This window comes from Triturus cristatus, chromosome 6, assembly GCF_964204655.1.
Source record: "Triturus cristatus chromosome 6, aTriCri1.1, whole genome shotgun sequence".
Lineage (NCBI taxonomy): Eukaryota > Metazoa > Chordata > Amphibia > Caudata > Salamandridae > Triturus > Triturus cristatus.
In genome coordinates, this window is record NC_140589.1 from 901,507,997 (window position 1) to 901,533,991 (window position 25,995).

The 25,995-nt window shown below is 44.1% G+C and overlaps 1 protein-coding gene across 6 annotated transcripts in view; it reads left to right on the plus strand.

Moving 5' to 3' along the window:
- The window catches only part of LOC146820764 (pantetheinase-like), a 270,531-nt gene that overhangs the window by 102,568 nt on the left and 141,968 nt on the right, over positions 1 to 25,995 (plus strand). For 3 of the 6 annotated variants that reach the window (XM_085611558.1, XM_085611560.1, XM_085611556.1), the window contains one exon: positions 5,814 to 6,105. In XM_085611558.1, the coding sequence (XP_085467684.1) occupies positions 5,814 to 6,105 (292 nt within the window). Of the gene's footprint in view, positions 1 to 5,813; positions 6,110 to 25,995 lie in introns of all 6 variants that reach the window. The other 3 variants (XM_085611559.1, XM_085611557.1, XM_085611555.1) reach the window with 1 other exon arrangement.

Genomic DNA, 25,995 nt, shown 5'->3' on the forward strand with positions numbered 1-25,995 from the left:
ATGAAGCGGTGCTCGCATTCATGGACGAGTAACTACGTTCTTGCAGCCACAACTTATTGTAACCCAGAGCACAGGTCCCAACACCTTGATGCATCTCGGAGGAATGGTCACATATCCCACAACAACAGTGGACATGTCTGCATTCGCCTGGACTCAGAATGCATGTGCGTGCACCTATGCGTATTGTCACACACCGGTGAAAGGTGAGGCAGTCCCATGGGCGGAGCTGCACTGCGTTGTTTGGAAACGGTCCTAAATTTGACATACTGGTGGAGGGAGAGTACACACATGGTAATGTAGTACTTCATGTGACCTTGTTGGAGCCTTTCACCTGCTCACTGTCAGAAGAACAGACAGTCAGCGCAGTCTGGTGGTATAGCACTATGCAGATCCCATGGGCTGTGAGTCATGTCCCCTGACACAGGGCAATGGGCATACAACAAACATCACATGACTCGTCCAGCAAGGAAAGGTGGACTGAGACCGTTGCCATCCGTAATGATTGGTGTTCTATTTTTGCCTCCCCATTTTTTGCACATCTACATGTTCCTATACTGCCTGTTAGTGTCTGAAGCATTGGTCTGCATGTTGTGCCCTTGTCTTGCCCGTACTGACACGCGCCTGCTAATAAAGTCTTGGCAACTTCACTAGTGTTCAACTATGATGAGTGTTGATTAGAATGACAAATCGTGTGCCTCAATGAGCATTGTCCGTACACAGGGAGGGACTGACTGACACATTTCACTTGGGGGTGAGTCCCTATTGACTGCTCCACCTCTGTGAGGCAGACATTGTGGTTGGGATAGTTGCTGGTAGACCTGTGCTCTTATGTGTCTTCAGCAATGTGAGTATGATGTCCATCATCTTGCCATGTGGATCAATGTGAGCCATCAAAACAGGCTGTGTCCACACAGATCAGTGTGAGTAGGTATGCAAAGAGATGTTCTGTTGTCACATGTGATGGGGGACACTACTGTGGGCCTGCTACTGAATTTGAAATTTTTACACACAGCTCTATTCCATACATGGAGTTGGGGCTACGTTGGGGGGTTGCGAGATTGTTGTTCATGAGCAATGAGGCTACAGCTAGTCCACACCTTCACAGTCATCTAATTGGCCATGTGGGTCAGGCTCAAACATGTGCATTGATGTCATTTCCCAGTGTGTACCTTTTTGTGCAATCAATGTCCATACATTCATCCATACTTTTATACTTGATTGAACATAGACATGACACATCTGTGTGATTTGGATTGTTTTATTCACATTCTGTGGTGTGTCAGAGCTGGAGCAATACATGGCCATGCAAACCACACATTACGTGGTGGCCCAGTGGAGGGCCAACCAGAGTACTTTGGGGAATGAGAAGTTAATTGGAAGAGAAAGAGTTCAGTCTGCAGCCTGATTGCTGTGTCATTGGTAACCAGAGCAGATATGGCAGTCCATGTCGGGGTCCAGGTTAATGTCGCAGAGTGTTTCGGGGGACAGTGGAAGGTGTTGTTCCAGGGCATGATGCAGAGGGCTGAACCAAGCAGGAACAGGCCATATGGCGGGGATGAATGCTACAACCTCCTTTCGCACACAGAGTCATTACCATCCGCATCTTAGTCCCCTGATATGTCTTCTGTGTCAGGTGTGTGTGGTGGTGTTATGGCTGCCTCACTGTATGCCTCTGGCTCATCAGGGAGTGGAGGTTGTATGGCTGCCTCACTGGGTGCCACTGGCACATTAGGGAGCGGAGGTGGTATGGTTGCCTCACTGTGTGCCACTGACACATCATGGGGCGAAGGTGGGTGTTGAAGTTCCTGCAGCAGTCATTTGGTACAGACTCTGTGGCAGCAATGGCAAGATGAGGTTCTGGAGGGCATGGAAGATCCCAGCTACATCTCGCTGGTGTACATCTGTGGCAGCCATCCTTCCAGCCTGCATTCGCTCCATGTTCTCCATTGTCCTCCGCATGTGTTCCAACTCCCAGCTGACATCGCTGGAGCCTGTCTGACTAGACAGTTCTTGTATCCGAGAATTGGCTCCAGCGAGGTCAGCCAAGGAGTGTTGTAGAACATGGTATGGACTGTGGGTGTCCATTAGGAACTTTAAGTGGTCCCTGATGGGACTCATACACCCACGTATGGCAGCACGTTTGGCTGACATGAGGTTGAAACTCACCCACACCTGTTCAGCCAGCCCCCTCTGGCAGTCTAACACATCGCGTTGGAATGCCATGTGTTTTTCCGCGTGGTGGTGGGAGCCAGCCGTGGTGGTGGGTGCTTCCTGCTGTGTGGGCTGCGCAGGGGGTGGGGCTACAGCTGGTCTACCCTGCTCCTTGAGGTGGGGTGCGGTGGCCGTCCACGAGCCATTGGAGGGTGTCGGGGCAGATGGCCAGGGAGTCCTCATCATCATGACTGAAGAGATGGCTGGTCTGCTCTGCAGGAGGTGTTGATTGTGCATCTGCAATGTAAACAGGAGATGCAGATTAACAGTGAGTTCCATGTATGTTTATGCATTGTACATGTTTACATACACACTGCATGACAATGTACATTGTGACTGTTTCGGAGGAGCTGGATATTTGATGGGAGACAGTGGACATTTCAACTACATGACGGATGTGAGATTGTACTCGTACATTATCATCTCACAATTTCCTGCTATGGCAGATGTGATTGGCCAGTTTCTACGCACAAGCAGCACCAGTTGTGTCCTCTGTTCTGTAGCGAAAGTGTTGCACTTTGTACCACATTGTCGTCAATGTTGATGTGCTGTGATTGCTATGTGTGTGTGCTGCATTGTGGGAGAGTCGCCCCTGCAGCTCTGATTTGGCAGCCCCTTATCCCCTTGAGGCGGTGTGCCTTTGAATTGTGTGCCTTTACGGTGCTGAGATGTTGGCGACTTGGGTCATTTGTGCTCCAGTACGTTTTTTGTACTCTTGTGCATGGTTTATCCACAGATGTGTTGTTGACGTCAGCGGTTGTATGTGCACGTGGATGTGTCAGAGTGTGACCTGCTCCTTTGAGGATGTGATCCACACTGGGCCACCTCAGTGTCGTGTCGTGCACCATGTCATGTATTTTGACTGCAGCCATGCTATCGGTCATGCAGTGTCACTTGCATTGTCAGTGTGGCTCACAGAGCCGCTGCTTTGCTGGATTCAGCACATGTGCATGGGTAGGTTGTGAGATTGGTGAAAGGGGGGGCCCTTGGTGCACATAGTGGACGGGGGCCTACTTGGTGTTTCTATGTGTGCTGCAGTGTGCCAAGGGTACCAGGGACATGTTCCACAATCATTGTGGGTGTGCAGTTTGCTACACTCACCCTGTTGCTGTTGGGTCAGGTCATATTGAGCTGTGACGGGACCCCCAACTCCTGCCACCATCTCCACAGTGATGACTGTGACCACCATTTCCTCCAGCTCCTCCTGTGGCGCAGGACTCCCACCCCGGGTCGCCATTGCTGCCTTCTGGTTGGCAGTGAGTTTCTCTTGGTTTGGCTATTCACGTCATGCCAGCGCCTCTTGACCTCTTCCATTGACCTCCTCGATGCTCCGACTGCATTCACGTTGTTCACGATGGACTGCCATATTTCCGTTTGAGTTGCCAATGACATAGTTAAGGTGACGAACAGTTGTTGGTAGTGTTGTATCACTTCCATGATGATAATACGGTTTCCCTGCGGATTGAACCCCGTCTTCCTCTTCTCCTTGCCCTTTCCCGGACACGGGGTTCCTGGCTGGTCCATAGTGGGGATTGTGGGGTTCGAGTTGTCCTCTGCACTCGGACTGGGTGTATCCATGGTGCTACGCAGATTCTTTTGCTTTGGGTGTGTGCTTTTTGTTGCTTTTATAGTGCATTTTCCCGCATGACGCGTGATAATTGCAGACCTGTCGCTGGTTATCGCAGATTTTTGTATTGCGATTTGGGGCATCGCAACTTTTTTCGCGTTCGTGTTTCGCATTTTTTCGGCCTCGCGTAGATTTTATCGCTGTCATTTGGCGTGTTATCGTGAGACTATCGCATGGTGCCGCCGGGTTGAGAATATAACGTTAACACAGTGTTAGTTTCCCGCGATAGACTGCGATATGCAAAGTTGCGTTAAGCTAATTTTTCGATAACTATCCCACGTTCTTGAGAATATCCCCCATAGTATTTTAGCTTAATATATGCTAAAAAATGGTTTGAGTTGTCCAAAGTAATTTAAACAGCCTCCTGTATTTTCATTGTTATATAATATAAAGAACACCAACTGCACCAACTCTACATTCTTAAAACAGACAAAGTGCAGTTATCTAGAAGGCACTAGGGTCATGTGTTCAATGGTGCTGCAGGTGCAGTGACACCATGACTTATTCTAACAAGTGCCTTGAAAAAAAATACATTATTTATTACAACATACAAACTTCAAAGTATATAGCACAATAATTGAAAATGTCAGTGTACTGCTGAAATAAAAAAATTGTAAACCATAAGTAACACAATGCCAATGACAATGCAAGTGAAGATATTTACTATATGTGCTTTATTGTTTCAGAGTTTATGTTCGTTTACGTTCTTTCGCAGTAATAAAAAAGATGTGCAGTGCAAAAAAAAACTTTGTAAGAGAAATCTGTAATAAAAAATACTAGCCCATCTCAATAAAACAATAATCTCACTTTCAGTGTATTTCTTTTACTTATATTGCATAACTGCTCATTTGAAAAATTAATTTTCATTTGTTTAACTCAACAATGGACTATAACCAAACAACACCTTTTAATCTAGTTTAAGTAATATTGTTTTTTGTGGTTTAAAAAACACAGCTGTACTTGTACCGTAAGTTCACTTGATCCTTTGCTACACAATCCAAACAACCTGTCGGCACAAACACTGTGCAGTAGATGCTCACATCTTCGGTAAAGATTCACAGATTGTGACATTCAAAAGCACAGAGAAAGGTCAAGGCACTAATAGCCTGCACCAGTCAGTCTAGTGTAACTGCAGTGAGATTGAGGACGTGGTGCAATGAGCCAGGGACGCGACTCTCCTACGTCCCCAATCATGGGGAAAAAATCAAGACAAATGGATCCAAACCGACTCTGCACTCAAATGTTGGGGTAAATTACTAGTTGATGGAGATGAGTGTCCAAAATCAGTCCCAAATGATTAGAAAGTAGAGCATTGAATATAAATATCAACATTTAAACACAAATGACATTAGCATTGCGTCTCCCAAATGAATCACGTTGCCAGTCGTGTTACTGGAAAATATTCTCCTTTTATTCTTTATTCTTTTATTCAAATTTTCTTTCATAAAATCACAGCACACAATTGACGCAATTGAGTGCTATGATTTTATGAAAGAAATGTCATTTGTGTTTAATTGATGATATTCATATTCAATGCTCTATATTCTAATAATTTGGGATTGATTTTGGACACTAATCTCCATCAATTAGTAATTTACCTCAACATTTGAGTGCTGAGCCGGTTTGGAACATATTGTGACATTGTTTGCTTTTGACAACACGAACACATGGTCATAGCAGCAAACAGACGATGCAGTCAGTTCAGGATCACGGCCATGCTACGGGGACAGGCAATGAATTAGAAGACCGGAAGTGAAAATGGGGGCAAGTTACAAATTTCGGTGCCGTATAATAAAGTTGTAAAACATAATTATGCATGAATAGCACAGACACAGGATGTTATTTCTAATCTAGGGGGGTGGCCAATTCGAAAGTCGTGGCCAATCACTTGAAAGACGCCATTTTTTTTACTAGCACTATAATTATTTTTTCATATTGAGCAATAATAAGAGAATATATTTGTTTGTAATTGTAGTACAACCTCTTCCAAGGAGAAGTTCAGTTTGACGCACCAAAGGAACCCGAGCTTGTGACATTCAACACACCTTTTGGGAAGTTTGGCATTTTCACGTGTTTTGACATACTCTTCCATGATCCCGCCGTTGCCCTGGTGGTCGATCTGTCTGTGGATACGGTTGTGTTCCCGACTGCCTGGATGAATGTTCTACCCCACCTGACTGCAGTTGAATTCCACTCAGCCTGGGCAATGGGAATGGGCGTTAACGTCCTATCGGCGAACACTCACAACACCACCAATCGTATGACAGGCAAGTGCATGTCATAATGTGCTGCGCTAGCAGTGTATATGTCACAGGCCCATTATTTGATAGATGCATCTATGTTTCAAAGCAAGAAAAAAATTATTTGTATTGATGATTTGCAGCTGTTAAAGACAAATATTGTACAGTGGCGAATGGTGATATTTGAAAGTGGTGAGGCGTAAAATGATTGTCATACTGCACCGTAGCGAGCGAGCCCGAAAAACCTAAGGTGTGTTAGGGGGGGTTCTCCCCCCGAGCAAATTTTGAAAAAAGAGAGGAAAAAGTTTGCATTTTCAACCAAATTTGAGAAAGCAGGAAGGTTAATAAAGCAATTGTGAAAGTGCAGTTATTACATTAATAAAGAGATGTCATATAACATAGGTAGCTGCTTATTCAGTATAACCAAAGAGCTTCATAAGAGACTTCGAGATACAATGCATTTCTGAGTAACTCACAGATGTTTGTTATTTAACAAACAACTAAACCGGTCACAAAGTAACAGCATTCAACACATTATTTACTTTTTGTATATAAAATCAGCATGTCTGTCCTCAAGAGCAGCAAACTTTTCAATAACTTGAACATTAAAGTCTGGGATTTTTTTAACTAGCTTGCTCTCTATAGAGAGCATTGCCAAAGCATTTAGTCTTTGCTCAAGCATGGTGTTCCTCAGGAATGTCTTAATCCTGTTTAAGGTGGAAAAACATAGTTCTGACTCTGCTGTTGTCATAAGAGTGGTAATGACGATTTTTAGTAAAGCCACTGTCTCTGTGACTTTTCCATATTAAGTTTATGAATTAAAGCCAGCAAAGAAATGGCACCAGTGGCCTTCCGGTATACACTCATTCCGTACAGTACAGTCAACTCAGTTCTCTGGTCCTCTTTTTTGAGCATAGGATAAGCTTCCACAGCCTCATTCAGAGCATGCTCAGGGAAGGATTCATCATATTTTGCAAAGTGTTGACTTTGCAATAATGCGGAACTCACCAAACGTTTTGTGAAAGAAAAACATTCTTGTGCCTGCACAATTGCAATGTCACATATCTCCTTTGCAATTCGGGCCAGACTGGTGATGTTTTTCGTGCGGTTTGAAAAAGTAGAATCCTCTGGTAGTGTCTACTGTCTAAATTGTCAACCTCATCTCTCACTTTGCTTAGGCTTTCGACAAACATAGTGGTATATCTTTGCACAGAGACAGTATCTATGTCTCGTGCTTGTAACTGCTGGTATAAAATGTGGACAAAATACATTATAATATGTAGCAACCCCACCCACGTGGGGTGTCTCCCTGGGCACTGGTCTGTGGCTGAATTAGCTTTTCACTTGGTTGTAAGTAAATGTGTTACTCAATCGTTTGCTGAATGTTCAAGATTGTTTTTATTTTCACAATCATATCTTAGTTATTCGGAAATAACTTCTGAATAACTAAGATATGATTGTGAAAATAAAAACAATCTTGAACATTCAGCAAACGATTGAGTAACACATTTACTTACAACCAAGTGAAAAGCTAATTCAGCCACAGACCAGTGCCCAGGGAGACACCCCACGTGGGTGGGGTTGCTACATATTTTGATACTTCAACACTCCTAAGCAGGGAGTGATACCCAGGAGCACGGCACAGACTAGGATCTTGCATGCAACCACGCAGTGCACAATTGACCCTTAAGTGACAAAATACATTATCTCATGAAATAAGAACAGAAAGAACTGAAACTCTCTGTCTTGTAGTGTTTTAGCAAAGCCACGGGCTTCAGCCTGACTTTTGTAATCAAAGTCATCATTGGTTTCCATGGCGTCAAAACATTTCTCAAGGTCCTGCCTATGTTGATAGATTAGATTGACTGTACGTATGTTAAAGTTCCAACGAGTTGAGGATCCCCTTGGAACCCTTTTGTCCACAATCTCCTGAAGTGCTTCCGTTCTTTTGGGGGAACGTGAGAAGAATGCTGCCATGCCTCCTACATCCTGAAAGAAAATTTGTGTCTCGGGGATCTTTGATACTACCTGTTGCATAATAAGATTAAGTTGGTGGGCGTAACAGTGCACATAATGAGCATTAGGGTACACACGTCTAATTCTTTTCTGTACTGCACCAAGTCTTCCACTCATTACGGACGCACCATCATAGCTTTGTGCGATAAGTAATTTTTTTTGGGAGGCAGCTCTGGAAAAATTAAGCTCAGTTGACGCAGTATAGCTGCAGTAATGGTTTCTGCACTAGAGTCTCCTAAATGTGTGAAACCATAGAACCTCTCCACAACTTCTGTCATTGTCAAGGTACCGAAACACCAATACGGACTGTATTTTTGTGGCCACATCAGTGGTGTCATCAGCCTGAATAGCCACAAAGTCTGTGCTTTGCAACCCTTGCACAATATGGCTTCTCATAATTTCTAGCATACACTCAAGGAGTTCATTATGTATCGTTTTAGAGATGCCCTTAAAGACTGTAGCACTTGCTAAATGTGCTTCTATTTCCTTGTCTATGCTTGCTATTAAATCCACAAGGCCTCTGAATATTCCAGGTTTTGAGGAACTTTCTGATTCATCATGGCCTCGCAATGCCAGTTCGAAAGCGCCACAGAAATGAATGCAATCAATTATTTTTGGTAGTATCTGTCTATTCCTATCAACTGCTTCATTGTGTTTCTGTATTGTTTTGCGGTATGCATCGTTTATGTGCTGCTCAATTGGTGTGTCTCCCAACATTCCCAGTCTCATCAGGTTTTCCATATGCTTCTTTATTTTGTCAGACAAATGCTTCAAGTCTGTTACTCCTTCTCTTGTCCAAGAAAATTCACCATTAAACAGCAAGCAGGGGAGGTTTTGGGCGGGCAAGATGGCCGCTGTCAGCTTGTAGGGAGTAGTCGCATCCCCCCCCTCTCAGAAGAAATGCTGTTGTGTCTATGAACATGCTGGAGATGGAGGTTTGACGGTCTCTTTCAGAAGCGGATTTTCAGAATGCCTACGAAACTATCTGAAAGATGACTACGTTTATGAAATTCCAGTTATATGGCTCAGAGAGAAGATATTTAAAATCTCTACAGGCAATAATTTTAACCGCCCTGACAGTTAGGGAACGCTGGGACGGCCTGATGCAAACCATGGCACCGAAAATACAGAAAGCCTCGAAGGAGCACAAGGGGCAGACTGAAAGGGGAAAAGCTGCGTCCAGGGATTTGGATGTGCCAAGCTTAAGAGCAAAAGTCCCAACAAAAGCACAAACTAGGAGAGCACTCGAGAGAGCATCAGAGAAGGCTGAAGAACGACAGAATAATGAAAATACCGAGGGAAGAGAGAGGAAGGGCAGAGACAAAGAAAAAAATAAAGAAATCGGGCTACCTGAAAGAAAGGCGAATCAAGCACGACAAGGAGACGACTGTTCAGGGAAGGAGATATCTCTGCGCCAACCTACGCTGATGGAATCCTTCGCTTCCTCCTCGTGGGCTACACCGATACTAACGTTGGAATTACATCAGCCGCTCTCAGCTACTCCGGTTATGGCCGAGGGCGTATACACGCGGCCAGGGATGCCGGTGGAGAGCTCAGAGCACCTGGAGACACGGTCGGCGCAGGGCAGCATGCAGAGCGCTGCGGTTTGCTTCCTGGATGCGCAGTCAACTTGCTCGGAAAAACAGGGATCTCCTACGGCTTCGAGAGCTGTACATCATGCAGAGGATCCAGATCTACAGGAGTTACAGCAGCCACTAACAAGCTGTAAGGTAGGAGCAACCGTTGGAGGACATAAGGAAGGGCAGGTACACGCATTGGACAAAGCTTACGCTTTGAGAAGTGATAGTATGGATAATAGCAATAAGTTAACTGCAGTCTTGCCGAATGGCAGGCTCGGGTCCCCAAAATCTCAACTGAAGGGAAAAGGTGCTACGTTGACAGAGCTGAGTACAGTAAGAGATCCCCAAGATATGGGAAAGTTGGAATTAGGCCGCAATATTGTAGTACCGGTCCCAAAGAGAGGTACAGTTGTAGAGTCCGATATTAACACCCTCAATCCTGGTTCCCCGGGTGATGATGTCTTTTTCTAAGTTAATGATGAGGAGGATGACGAGGGGGAAGACGATGAAGACAATTCAGTCTCGGTCCCTGGGTCTGATATAGGGCTTCGTTCACTATCCTCAGGAAGTTACACAGAAGACTCGGAGCTTGGATCTGACACTTCAGAGTTAGAGGATAACACAGTGAACAGGGTTTGCCCGCAAAGAAGGCTAAAAAGTGTGAAGGAAAGAGCACGTAGTAGGGTAAAACAACCACAAAGCCTCCAACAAGTAGAGGTGGTGAAGAAACTGGACTGGGACTACTCTGCTACCTCTCAGATATATCATGAGGGGGAAGGAAATAATATTCAATGCCCACTACAGCCATATTTGTCTCAACCACAGGACCAAGCTCAAGCATCAGCTCAGCCACAGAATCCCAGTCTTGAACTTTTATTCTCAACACTGAAACAGATGCAGGGCGAGGCGAGGATTGAAAGCCGAAGGGCCAGACAGGCTAACAAAAAGATACAGGGATCACTTCGAAAAGTGAATAAACTCTATGCAGATATGGTGGACAGGGTTGTGGAGGCAGAAGAAAGAACCGGAAAACTGGAAGACGAGGTCGCCAAATGAAGAGATACTAGGCTTGAGCAGGAAACAATTACAACGGATGTTTTATGGAAACTTGAAGCGTTTGAAAACAGACAAAGGCGCAATAACATCAGACTGTTGGGTGTGGGGTGAGGGAAAGAAGGACAAGATATTCGATCATTTGTTATTGATCTGCTCAGAGAGGGCCTCCCTGAGATAACTAATTGGGATTGGGAAAAAGAAATCCAACGTGTTCATCGTTTCCCCATATTTCAGAAGAAAGGAAAAACGCCAGCCAAACCTAGGGCAATTCTGCTATACGTGGGAAATTTTTTATTAAGGGAGGAGATCATGAACAAAGCAAAACCTGTGGCTAAGCGCTCTTATCGAGATATAACTTTCTTTGCCCAGCCTGATTTTTGTCACGCCACTGTGGAAAGGAGGTGGCGGATGAGACAGCTTATTACACCTTTTCAAAATATAGGGTGTGAAGCTTATTTGATGTTTCCATCTCGATTGAAAATAGGGCTCAGTGGCCAGTTTAAGGTATTTCACTCTGAAATACAAGCCCAGGAATATCTCAACGAAATAAAACTTTCTAAGGGACAAGAAGGTCAGGCAGTTAGCAAGACGAAGTAAGAAGAGAGTAAATATAACTAAAGAGTATAGCAGGATGAGATTAAGACGAGATTAATATCTCTTACGGTAATAAATATTGATTGACAAGGTTAGATTAAACCAGCAGCATAAATACCGGCACTCTATGGGAATATGAAATGGGGGGGGGGAAAAGGAGAGAGTGGGGGGGGGGCTGCGAGCTCGCGGACACGCATAGGTCAGGATTGACCTATTCGCCAGTAAGGGGGGGGGGTGGGATCCCAGGGTGGGACCCTTGGGGAAGTGTGGGGGGGGGCACGGGTACAGGGCAAGACACATTGAGAGAATGTACGAACACAATAGTTAGGGATAAAGGAGTGGTAGAGATAGATGGCGCGAAAACATATATGAACAAAAAAAGAATGCAGATAAATATCAAATTCGAGGAACAACTAAAAGAAAATAGTAGGATTTATTGGCTGAGACAAATAGTAGAAATAACTTAATGGGTACTCGATTTGTTACGTGGAACGTATGTGGATTAAATGATTATCGGAAGAGGCGGGCAATTGCACAAGTATTAAAAAGGATGAATGTGGATTTTGTTTTATTACAAGAAACGCATATAATGGGGACACAAGGGTATTTGCTGGGACAGCTCGGCTTTCAGGTACTAGCATATTCTAAACAAGGGGCAAAAAATAGAGGTGTGGCTATTTTATCCAGAAAAAAAGACATAATTACAAGGAAAAAGCTAGAAGATCAATGGGGTAGGTGGGCAATGATTGAATGTTTACTTAGTGGAAAATGGATTACGCTGGAGACGATTTATGGTTCAACTGATGATGATCCAGAGATATTTGAATACCTGGATCTGGAATTAGCCACATGGGCACCATGTGTTATCTTAGCCGGGGACTTCAATATTAATGGGTCAGATGGATTGGGGCCTGGGCTATATAGGGGCAGGAAAAAAAGAGTATGTCAGGCTTTATCTAGCCTTGTTCAAAATAATGTCTTAACAGATGTATGGGTGAGCTTAACACCGGATGATACGGGGTTTACATACTACTCAGCTCCGCACAAGACTTATGCAAGGCTGGATTATTATTTTGTAACTAATTCATTGATTCCTAGCTTAGAAATCGAAAGATCCCCTAGAGTATTTTCTGATCATAACCCGCTGATTTTAAATTGTGCTATAAAAGCTGCTACTCGGAAGGAGAGGGTATGGACATTCGAAAGATGGTTATTAACTGATGAACAGTATATTCAGCATATGAAACAATGGATAAAGTCCTTTTTCGAGCTTGATAGGGGGACAGCTGCAACAGGGATGGTGTGGGATGCCTTTAAGGGTGGAGCCCGGGGAGAGACTCTCAGCTACAGCACGTATAAAAGAAAGCAAGAGCACCTGAGAAATTTAGAAGTAACCAGAGCACTCTTGGATGCCGAGAAGGAGCTAGAGCAATGTATTCGGTTGGGGGAAGCGCCCGAACAAGCTCTTATTAAGGTTGCCAGGGCAAAATTGCAAGCAGAAGAAAGTGAGGCAGGTAGGGCCGCTAAGATATATCTGGCAAATAAAGAGAGATGTCACGAGTTTAGCGAGAGGGTGGGACGTACACTCGCCATTCGTACTAGGCAGAAGGTGGCTACAGGGGAAGTTAGGGAAATTAGAGATAATATGGGTATGTTACATACAGATACAGAGGAGATTCGCGAAGTATTTAGGCAGTTCTATGCGAACTTATATGATGAGCAATCTGATAAAGAGGAGCAGGCAATTGATAAATATTTACGGGAGATACCAGCAATAACATTAAGTGAGGATGATGCTGAGACTTTAGAGATACCCATAGACAAATTAGAAATTATAACTGCTATTCAGAACTTACCCTCTGGCAAAGCAGCGGGCCCGGATCAAATCCCGATCGAATTTTACAAGGTATTTTGGAACGAGATAACTAGAGATTTTCTGGTCACATTACAGCAGGCGCAGTTAGGAATTTCTATACCGGCGTCATGGGGAGGAGCGGACATTGTGATAATTTTAAAGAAAGGGAAACCGCCCACTGAACCAGGCTCGTATAGGCCGATAACCTTAATGAATGCGGATACGAAGATATATTCAAAGGTATTAGCTACGAGATTTGCTAGTATAATATACACCCTTGTTAGTGATAACCAACACGGTTTTATACCCGGTAGGGGCACTACCCATCATACGCGGAAGGTTATTACACTATTTGATGTTGGAGAAGTCGCAGGAGAACCGATCGCGGTAATGCTTTTAGATGCAGAGAAGGCTTTCGATCGGGTCTCCTGGGACTATCTGTGGCACACTTTAAATAGAGCAGGGCTTAGGGAAGGATATGTTAGGGCACTGCAGGCTTTGTATACAGCTCCGGTAGCAGCGATCAGAGTAAATGCTGGCTCTACTACTCCAGTGAAGATAAAACGGGGAACACGACAGGGGTGTCCCTGCTCACCGCTATTGTTTGCGATGTACAAGGACCCGCTAATACGTAGGCTGTAGATCAACGAAAGAATAGATCCACTAATTACACGTTTGGGACAGTGGTAAGATATTAGCATACGCCGATGACGTTGCGGTCATAACACCAAACCCAACAGAGGCAATAGAACAGATTGAGATCGAGGCTATTAAATTTGGACGGATATCGGGGTACGCGCTGAATAGCTCTAAAACACAAATAATTAAGAACCAGTATGTGCACTGCCTGGCTCACAGAATGGTGGATTCAGGTGTTTACTTGGGTGTAACTATCACCTCTGCACTAGAGACTCTCGTGGAAAAAAATATAGCTCCAATAATTTTGAAGGTGAGGAAAGATCTGGATAGGCTATAAAATTTACATCTCTCTATTATTGGCCGTACAAACATCGTTAAAATGATGGTCTTCACGAAATTTTTATATATATGCAGGGCAATTCCCCTAATGTTTGAGGATAAGTGGTTTAAAATTTTAGAGAACGTGATAAATAGATTTATTTGGGCTAAGGGTAAGACGAGGAGGGCACTGAGATTTATGGCGCTCCCACGACATAGGGGGGGATGGGCGCTACCCGACCTAAATCTTTATTATTGGGCAGCTGCCCTGCAGTATATGTCAGGTCTAATTGGGGGGGCAGAATTTGAGGGACAAGGACCCTTCAGTACAATTGCTATATATGGGTTAGCACTAGGAGCAGCAACAGAAAATATATTTTTGAAGCAGATGGATTTGAGTTATTTTAAAAGGACCAGATTTAAGACAGTCACAGCAGCATTTTGTATCTGGAAAACGTTTACAAAGAAATTTGGCCTTGGGAGGTATAATCGGTATACAAGAATGGGATAGAATCCCTTCTTGCCTCAAGATATCTTTTCTGACCTTGTGTTTAAAGAATGGGGGAGGAAGGGAATAAATAAGATTGGTGATATCTTGGATGGGCAGGGGATAATGCAGTTTTTGGAGATACAACGTAAATTTGGATTGGACTCAAGACATTTTTTTAAATATTTACAGGTCAGAAGCTATATGGTAACAAAGAAGGGAGGGCAGGCAGGATTTAAGAAAAACTCAATTATGGAGATTATTCAGGGAGGAACCGACTGCACAATTAAAAGACTCTATTCGGAATTGATAGAATTTAAGCAGGATGATTTAGAAAAAGGAGCGGAAAACTGGGCACATAAGCTGGATGTAGGGAAAGAAACTTTTTTTCTCTCATTAGAAATGGGGCAGAATATATTATGCTCTGCTGCTCTCCAGGCACAACATTACAAAACTTTATACAGATTATATTCTACCCCTGCTAGAATAGCGCAATGGGGAGGGACAACAGGTATTAACTGCCCAAGATGTGGAAGCTTAGAGGCTGATATCGTCCACATCTTTGCTACGTGCCCGCATATGCAAAAAATACAGAAAGATATCGAGGTCTTCTTCTCTAGATCACTAGGATTTGAGAGTAGCTTAACACCAGTGACTATATTGTTAGGAGTCAACAATTGTGACAGGCAACCTGAATATGATTGTTTTATTTTTATCGCCATGGCAATTTTGAGACTATGTATCGCTGCGGAATGGCTTACACCCCTGCCCCCGACTTTTCACCGCTGGTTAGCTAGATTAACACAGATTTATAATTTGGAGATGGCAATTTATGCAAGGAAGGGAAAAAAGGGAAGAAGATTAGGTAGACAAATCTGGGAGCCCATAACTAAGTGGAAAGAATGTTTTGCAAGTTGATATATTTGTTAGATTATAATTAACTGATATTTTATTATGTATATAATATATGATTGTGTATGAATTGTTTAAGATTCAAGAAAACAGTAATGAACAGTGTGTATAAATTACTGTTGCTTATGTAATGTGTCGTGCCCTGTGCAAATTATATGGGAAAAATTCTTAAATAAAATGTAAAAAAAAATTAAAAAAAATAAACAGCAAGCAGGGGAAGCAGAACAGAGAATTTCTTGACGGGTACCCTATAAGCCAATCAGCTTTTGTGTACCAGGTGTTTGAGAATGTACGTTTGTAAGATTTTCCTCTATCCTGGGTAACTTGTAGTTGTAGGTCAGGCCGATCAGGTCCTAATTGCTTTATATGTAGATTCTCTTCGAGTGGCCGTGCATGGAATTACATTATAATTAGCTGTTCTACTGTATTCATCATGCCGATGCTGACCTTGCCAATATTTAAAAAAACTGTCAATAATCAAAGTACAACGTATAAGGTTTGGTGCAATAATATCAAATGTCAGTATAAATACATATATCTTGTGCATTATCGCAATATATCTCCAACAGCTCCCCTTTGGACAACATGACTGCTAAAAAATACAGCCTTACTGCTTGGTGCCTCTGTGTGCCATAGTGGTTGCTGAAGGTACAGAAACAGACACTGCTTGAGGGCCTTGAACAAGGCAAGGGATAGATAGTGGATTTAACAACCGTTATTACCCAAAGCACAGGGCTAAGGCTATTAGTAAATTCCATCCACTGAGGGTACAGTGTTCAGAATGTGCTCCCACACCAACCACCATGTATCGTGACCACATACATAGCCTTAACTCCAATCTAAAAAAAAAATAGCATCAGTTTCCTTACCTTTAACACTGGTGTTTGCTGGGTCGTAGCCGGGATGAAAGAGCAGCAAAGGAGGTTGGGGCCTCTTGTTTTTCGTCCAAAAATTGCCCAAAAATTAGATAATGGTTCAGGTTGTCAGGCTTTACCAGGTGCTGAAAATAAAAATATAACAATTTATTTTTTAAACATTAGGGTAATCAAACAAAGAGTGGGGGAAAAAACATAACGCTCCAATTTTTACCTTGCAGTTTGCATGCAGCTCTTAGATGACAGTTAATAGCTCACTGTTGTATGTTAGGATTTTAACTTACAAACTGCAAGTAACAAAATGATCTCTCTGACAAAAGCAGTGACTTACTGACCTATTTACATCAGGTGCATTTTGTGATCTGCATCAGGTACATTTTCTTTGCAGCAGGCACATTAACCTTCTGCGCTATCTTTCCACGAGTCAAAACTTCCACTAGACAAAACTCTGACCTCTCTCTAGGAAAAACATTAACCATCAGCGTTATCATGACATTTTTATTGTCTCTCGTCAGGAGGCCGCTTGCTAAAGCGCTTTGAGAAAAAGTGCCGAATAAGGGCCATCATAACTTAATGGAACGCTTGAGTGTGCAAGGATTACAAGCTGAGTGGACATTACTTATGCCTCGAGTTACCCTAGGTTGTTTCTGGCCAATAACTTAAGTTGAGGAAGTGCTTCGGAGCTGAGTACTTCCCTGCGCTCACACAGCAGGTTGTAACTTGCACAACATGTTTTGTGAGTAGGTGACAGGGCACGGAACAGAGCTGCATGTATTTTAAATGTTATAATTATGCTGAGCTCTTTCGTTAATTGGCCTATCTCATCTGGCTTTTAACTTTGTATGCTGCTCATCTGCTCATTACCACAGCCATTTAATTCAATTAGTACCTTAATTACAGGAACAGCAATGTCTTCATTATTAAAGAGTCTTTAATAATGGCTATCAGTACGTTTATGCTTTTATACTTGATTCAGGAAATGTGTTATGAAAACCAAGATGTTCCAGACTCCACTGCTTTAAAGTGTTCTTTGCGGTACCCCCGTTGTTCCTGGCACTCATTTTTATTTTTAAAAGGGTCAGTGTAGAAGGGGATATTTTTGTGACTTTGGATATTGCGCTGTCAGTAATTTAGACCTCTGTGGGATTATTGCATTTTTCTTTGCAGTCTCTCCGATGGCTAAATGCAATACAAGCTTGCAGAGACGAGTTTCAGGTGTTTCCTAGACTTTCACTGTGAATTTGCGCAACAGAAATCCAACTTGTAAAGTTCACGTAGCAGAAACATATAAGCTTATTGTGCGTTTGAGTGAATTTACATCACGCAAGCGACATACTGTACGAGTAATGATCAACAAAAATAGCTTGAGGGATAATAGATATTTGCAAGGGTTGCCCCCAAGTCTCTCTCGGCAGCTTGAGCAGTACCTTGTCAACAGCCTGAACACAATGGAGCAAAGTATGCCACTGAACTCTAAATTGATGTACCTCAACCCTGTAATCCACTACCAGACGCTCCCTACCCCTCAGGAACTTAAGCACCACCTCTTTAAATGTTGCTGCAGAAAGAAGAGTTAGTGGTGGGAGATTAGCCCACAGAGGTGGATGTGACCAATGAAGAGAATAGAAGTCGTAGATGTGCAGGACAGTGGTCATTGTTAGAGTGCCTCCATCTCCATAACACTGAGCCATCTCGAAGATATTGACTATGTGCTCATTCCAGCCAGTGGGCAGGTGAAGTCTGTGTAATAGCACAGTCCTCCTTAATCTTTCACCTCTTGGTTACTTCCTGAAATCTACCCCAGATTGGCAGTGTTTACAATTGACACTCATATGGAGATTTCTTTCAGAAATTTGCGGGCATGCTCTCTTTTCAGTTTAAAGGACAAACTAACAAAGAAGGTATTCCCCTTTACAGCCTAATAATTAAAATGAATACCATTCGCAGGTAATATAATCTTCTTCAACACCCCTTGAGAATCTATTTAACAGTGCGGTCCAGCGTATAATGAGGCCGCTAATCCAGTTTATTTTCTTTTTTATATTTTATTAGTCTTCCTTATAATATTATTTAAAGCGTCAACAAAGCTAGTTTCTTTAATGCCACATGAGTCAGTCGATATGTGTCATCACTTCCCAGGGTGATGTTAAAAGACAGAAGAGCACTTTTGACACCCATGGTAATGTTTGGTGTGTGGCTGTCCCTGATTTTTATGTCTTTAGGAGTTGTTGTTAGCATAACCCATGTACAAAGAGAGCCTGTTTGATAGGCTAAATGAGACTAGCGTAGGTGGCAGTGTGGTTTATATCAAGGGGACATGCCTTCTTAGTCTTGCCTAAAGACACCTTGTGCTGTTTTTTGTTGAAGGCATATTGTGAACAGTCCAACAAATAGAGTTGGCTTTGAGTCCGAACTTACTCATGATTGGATGCCTTTCTTATCTAATATCTCTGTCCCTGACTTGATGCCTTTTCTACCTATTCTTGTGCTTGTCTCACCCAGGAGCATTTCGGTCACACAGTGTTTTGATTGCATGGCACGCATGCTTCCATTGCTGGCATCAAAACTTCCATTGTCGTGCATCTGAGGGACTATTGTTTCTCTCTCTGTGCTCTCCCACCATCTCCTATTTTTCTCTCTGTATTATAAGCAACTTTCCAGGCATCCACCTTCCTCCCCTACAGCCGCTTGCTCACTCTGGCCTCTCTCAAGCTGTGAGAGCCGCTTGCTGGTCAGCCATCTGAAAATACGTACCTGTTAGAAATGGGGATCTCTAATTGGCAGAGGTATGCACCATGTCCAAGTAGGGACCCTTCCATCTAGTCAGGACAAGGGAGTTACACACCTAGCTAACCCCTGCTCACTCCCTTGGTAGCTTGGCATAAATAGAGAGGCAATGTGTAAAGTATTTGTACATAACACATACAGTAACACAGTCAAAACACTACAAATGGATACGACACCAGTTTAGAAAAATAAAGTATCTTCATCTAAACCAAATAAGACCAAAATAACAAAACTCCAATACACACAACTCAATATATGACTTTTAAAATGTTTTTAGCAATTTAATCCATAGAAATCTTTGAAAGTAATGCGTCGAATCCGGACTGTAGGGAGAGGTGATGCGTCGATTCCAAGACGGTTCTGGTATGTGGGTGCTGCGTTGGAAAAACTTGCTGCACAGGTGCGAGGCGTGGAAATCCAGACTTGCTGGAAGTCGATGCTGCACTGGCAAACAGGTACATTGCCAATTTCTTCAGCTGTGGTCCCATGATGTGTTGTTTCTTTTATCCACACAGCAGGGCCTGCGTAAGAGTCGGTGCAGCGGTCTTGGACTTCGGAGACATGTGCGCTGAATTCGGCGTGCAGCAATTCTTTGGGCCGATTACAGGTGCTGTGTTGGTTTCTTTGGCTGCACAGTCTGTGCGTCAGGATTTTCTCATGCTCAGTAGTGCTGCATCGGAAAATACAGCAGCGAGAAGGGCAAAGCATCGATCTTGTATGTTTCCTTAGTTTTTTGTAGTTTTTTGCTGCAGGAATAACCTCCAAGGGCCTGGAACTGGCTTGGAAATTCGGGCTGGACTGTTTCCATGAGGCACAGGGTCAAGACTGATTTGTATATGGCTGGGTATGAACTGAGGTGGCAAAGTGAGCTAAAGAATGATTATGGATTTGTGACCGGGGGTGAGTGTCTAAAAAGTTTCAGCGCTCCGTCCATCATCTCCTTGTGTTTGCTTTGTTCACCACAAGGCCAGAACTCCCAGCAGTGGAGTTCAAGGATTCTGCAGGTGAAGTCTTTGTGTCCCTGAGACTTCTTACCAGGAGGCAAGCTCTAATCCTAGCTCTTGGAAAATCTTACTAAGTCCAGTACTTTCCACTGCCCACAAACAGAAGCTGCAACTGCAGGACAACCCAGGAAAGCAACAGACGTGGAAAATGGCAGTAGTCCTCCTGGCAGCTCTTCAGCGCTTCTTCTCCTAGTCCAGAAGCAACCTAAAAATCTGGGGTTTTAGGTCTACCACTTATAGATCTTTTGCCCTTTGAAGGCTTTGTAAGAAAGACTCTCTTGCTCACTAAAACCAGTTCTCCCTACCCTTGTCAAGCCATACTGGTTCAGTATACTACTGCCGCATCTTTCCCAATAGCGCCATGAAACCGCTGTGGTGTACGTGCGCTTTACAAAAACTTTTAACATAACATAACATAACATTCAGGTGTTAGTTACAACTCCTCCTACCACTCTAACCGAGGAAGATCCATCAGCATATGGAGGACACACCTCAGTTCCCTTTGTGTGAGTGTCTGGAGTGAATGCACAAATAAGACTCTGTCAGTCTAAACCAGACGTTGATTTCACAAGCAGACAGAGGCACAGGATTGTTAAGTGAGATTTTCAAACACACAATTTAAAAACAACTTTACAAAAAGATGTGTTAGTAAATTCCTAGCTCAGGGAGCCTAAACTATAAATCTCTGTCACTATCACTTCCCAATTGAACTTTACACTTGTAAGATGTTACAAGGCCGCGCCAATGACAGCCTATGTTAAAGCTAGCCCTTGCAATAGTGTAAAACGTAATTGGCAGTTTTCCCCTATCAGGACATGTAAAACACACCAGTACATGTCCTTCCTTTCACATACACTGCACCCTGCCCATGGGGGTACCTTCTGCCTACCTTAGAGGTGACTTATATGAAAGAAAAGGGAAGGTTAGGGCCTGGCAAGTGGGTGTACTTGCCAGGTCAACATGGCAGTTAAAAACTGTGTGCGCAGACACTGCAGTGGCAGGTCTGAGACACATTGGAATGGCTACTTGTGTGGGTAGAAAAATCAGTGCTGCAGGACCACTATTAGCATTTGACTTACAGGCCCGAGCACATATAGTGCATTTTACTAGGGACTTACAAGTAAAACAAATATGCCAATCATGGACAACCAATCATAATCACAATTTACAGAGAGAGCACTTGCACTTTGGCACTGATCAGCAGTGGCAATGTGCTCACAGTACCTAAACCAGCGAAAAAGAAATCCAGCCCACAGTTAAAACTACAGGAGGTAGAGACAAAAAGAGAGGGGAAACCATGTCAAGGATGCCAGGTCTAACAGTGCCCTATTCAATCATACCCAGTGTTAGACTGTGGTATGTCAACATTGATGTCTCTTGACTATTTAGCTAAAAATACAGAGCACAATGCACTGTTGTTTTTTTTTTTTAATTATGTTTATTAACATTTCCAATATAAAACAAAGTAGTTTTGGCACTGATCATCATGAGAAACACATAAATAACACGTATATGGTCCTTTGACATACAGTATATCCTGTAGATGACATTATTATCATTTTTAGTCTCTTTTCGCGCCCCTATTCCTGCACATATACTTAAATTACATAATATCGTACATCCCTTTTTAATGATCAATTCAATCGCTTACTTCCGAGCCTGGATCCTCCCCCGGGAGCTCACATATATTCCCACGATAGGTATTCCACCCTCCCCATATCAAAGACCATTTTTTGGGGCACCCTCTGTGAATATATACAGTCTTTTCCACAATCATTACATTATCCATTGCCTCACTCCACTGAGGAAGGGTGGGAGTCTGACGGAACCCCCACTGCTGCGCTATATTTCTCTTCGCCAGCATCATTCCCAGTGTTACCCATGTTTGCGTCATGCGAGTTAGGTCCGTCGGTTCCCATACGTTAAGGAGACATCTTTTTGGGTCCGGGAGAATCGTAATTTTTGTAACCTGTGAGAGGGTCCGCATAACTGCCTTTCAATAACGGACGATTGCTGGACATAGCCAAACGGTGTGAAAGAGAGTCCCCTCTTCCCCACATTGTCTAAGACAAAGTTTTAAATCTGTCTGGTGCAGTTTATATAGTAATGTTCGGGTGTAATATGTACGGTGTAGGATTTTTAGTTGTATCAACTTTAGTTTTGAGGGTATCGCTACTGTCTTAGGGGATGAGAGTGCGTCCTGCCAGTCTGTGTCGTCTAGTTCTCCTATCTCCGCTTCCCATTTGGCTTTAAGGGTGCTTAGGGAGTCCGGCTGGTTGTTTATTATTTTCCGGTATGTTAGTGATATGGCTTTTTTATTGAGATGCTCTGTAAGAAGTCTATCTTCTAGCGGCGACGACTCCGCTAGCTTTGTGTCTGGGGGGATTGCTGCCAGGAGAGCGTGTCTGATCTGCAGGTACCGGTATTTTTCAGTATCTGCCAAGCCATATGTAGCCTGTAGGTGAGCAAATGTGACTACTTCTTTTTTCTTCCACAGGTCCCCAACTCGTGAGATTCCTATCAGGTCCCATTGGCAAAAACCCTTAGTATTACGCAACATGCCTAGTCGTTTTGTGTCCCATAATGGCATCGCTTGCGTTATCTTTCCCTCCCATCCTAACGCACGTTGAGCCTCAAACCAGATTTTTATCGTATGGGCCGTCGGGCCTGTAAGGTTATGCCTTCTGACCTTGTTGTACAGTGCACCCATTATTCCTGCAGTGTCCAGCAGATGTCTGTCCATACGATATGCCAGGTCGTCGCCGGGGGCATGTAGCCATTGGTTCACCACTGTGAGCTGTGAGGCCCAGTAGTATACCTTGATATTACGGAGTGCAATACACCCATCATACCAGCTCCTCGTTAATTTGTGGAGTGCTATCCGTGGTGTTTTCCCATCCCACAATAAACTTGTCACTTCTGCGTGTATTGCTTTGATGTATGATGGAGATACTGGGAAGGGCGTGTTCTGCAGGGCATATAGGAACCTGGGGAGCGCCATCATTTTGTAAAGGGCCGCTCTACCCAGAAGTGTTATTGGCAGGGAGCGCCAGTGTTTTACGTCTCTGCGGATTCGTATTAGGGGCTGTGTGAGATTTTCCGCAATGAATTCCAATCTATCAGGTGTAACATATATTCCTAAGTATTTAAATCCATTTTCCGCTGTCTGTATTACACATCCATTTGGAAGCCGTGGTGTGGATCCCTGCAATACGTAAAGGTGTGACTTTGCCCAATTAATGGTGTATCTGGAGACCCGCCCATGCGACCCACAGATATCTAAAAGACTATTGATGGAGCGTGCCGGGGATGCCAGGTATAATAATATGTCGTCCGCATATAGAGAAATGCGGTCTTCCCATCCCATTGCCCATTTTAGGCCATGGATCACCTGATCCTGACGTATCCATGCCGCCAATGGTTCCAAAACCAGCGCAAACAAAAGAGGCGAGAGGGGGCAGTCCTGTCGTGTGCCCCTCCCCAGCGGAAAGTCAGATGATATGTGGCCATTCACCACCACCTGGGCCAGCGGTCGCGTGTATAATAGTTTGATCCAGGCACGGATCTTCGGCCCGTATCCCAGGTGCTGTAAGACTGCGAACAGGAATGGCCATTCAACCAGGTCATATGCCATCCTGGCATCAAGAGACAGAATGACGGCGTCTTCATCTATGGTGAACCTACGCGCGATGACCCCGTGGAGACGTCACAAATTAAGAGCGGTATTACGGTTCGGCATGAATCCCGACTGATCCGGGTGTACCACTGTTTCTAAGTGTGCCTGAAGCCTTGTCGCCAGCACTTTAGCCAAAATCTTGGCCTCAGAGTTGATCAGGGATATTGGTCTGCATGACATGCTTTTGTGTGGTGGCCAGTCTCTGATCCTTTGGGAGGATCCCCTTCTCTAGGCTGTCGTTGTACATATGCAGTAGACGAGGAACAAACTGTGTTGCCGCTTTTTTATATAGTTCCACAGGGATTCCGTTAGGTCCCAGCGCCTTTCCGGTGTGGAGCGCCGCTATCGCGAATGTTAACTCTTCTTGCTCTAAATCTTTCTCAAGGGCCTCCACCGCTGATGGGGCCAGTACGGGCATTTTTATGTCTTTGAGAAATTCTAGATTGTCTTCTATTGTTGCCGAGGCCTCCTGTGTATATATCTTTTTGTAGTGTTTTGCCAGTCCCTCCGCAATTTGCTGAGGTTCTGTGGTGAGACTCCCGTCTTCCAGCTGGATCTGTGCCACCCATCTGGTAGCCCGCTCCTTCTGTTCCAGCCAGGCCAGTAGCCTACCTGCCTTGTCACCTAGGTCATAAATAGTGTGTTGTGTCTTGAGGTGTCTGTTTTTCGCCATCTCCCACATATATGACTTATACTCTTGTCTCGCCATGCGTACCTTATGTTCCGCAGCTCTATCTGTATGCAGTACGTGATCGGCCTCTGCTATGGATACCTGCCTCTCCAAACCCTCCATCTCCTTCCTCTGGGATTGCTTGTAGTTCGCCACCGCCGATATGGCCTGTCCCCTAAGGACAGCTTTATAAGCTTCCCACAATGTCGTGGGGGATGTTACTGAGTGCTCATTTTCTATGAAAAAATTATTTGTCGTCGCCATGAAGGCTTTACTGATTTTCGGATTATTTAAATACCCTGGATGAAGTGGGAACAGCCTATGTTTCTGCAATGTGGAGGCAGCGTAGGCGACAAGTACTGCCGAATGGTCCAATATGACCCTGGGCAGGTGTGTGACCTCTGCTACTCCCGTGATCCCTGTCCCGGATATAAAGATGTAATCTAGTCTGGAGAGGCTATTGTGTGCCCCAGAATGGAAAGTATATTGTCGCCCTGTGGGGTGTAGAGTTCTCCATAAATCTATTAGGCCCAGTGCTTCAATGAAGTCGTGTAATTTAGGATTAGTAGAGCTGGGTTCTCTGGGGGGCATTCTATCTACAGAGGCGTCCATCGTTGCGTTGAAGTCCCCTCCCATTATTAATTGACCATGTGGAAGTGCCAAAAGGAAATCCCCAAGGTCTTGGAAGGCAGTCTGGTGGAGCGCCGGGGGGACATATACTGATACTAGGTTATAAACTTTCCCCTCCCACTGGTAGGTCACTGCGGCAAATCGCCCCTGTTCGTGTTTTCGGGAGCCTATAACCATCAATGGGAAGCGTTTATTGATTAGTATACCCACTCCCCATGACCCTGCCGTAAATTCAGAGTGGACCACCATTTTGAAGCCCCACCTATCGAGGGCTCTACAGGTTGTACCTGTCAAGTGGGATTCTTGGAGGAGCGCCACCGCCGGTCCCCTGCGCTTCAAATATTGCAGCACCAGCCCACGCTTTATTTGATCTCCTAGGCCATTCACATTCCAGGACAATACTTTTAAGTGGAGGGCAGGTGCCTGAGGGGTCTGCGTCCCTAGCTCCACGTTACCAGTGGGGACATTTACATGTGGCTTATCTGTCATCTATGTCAGTACGATGTTGCGCAATATGTGCAATTCCCATCATATCAGTGCTGCAAATGGCATCAATCAATATTTTGTGTTTGATAATCAAATCTAAAACGAAACTGCTAATGAACTCAATGAACCTTTCCCCTCCCTCCACCCCCCTCCCTGCCTCCCTGCATCGCGGACTTAAAACTACCCGCCACCCCAACTCAGCAGAGTGCTTAATCCCCATAACTGTGTACTTGCGTAAGGGGGAGTCGACACTCCGTGTCCTCAGTCCATTCCCTGGTTATCTCAAAGTTCGGTGTGAAAAGTCTCTAATGCAAAGTATTTCAGCCCAGTAT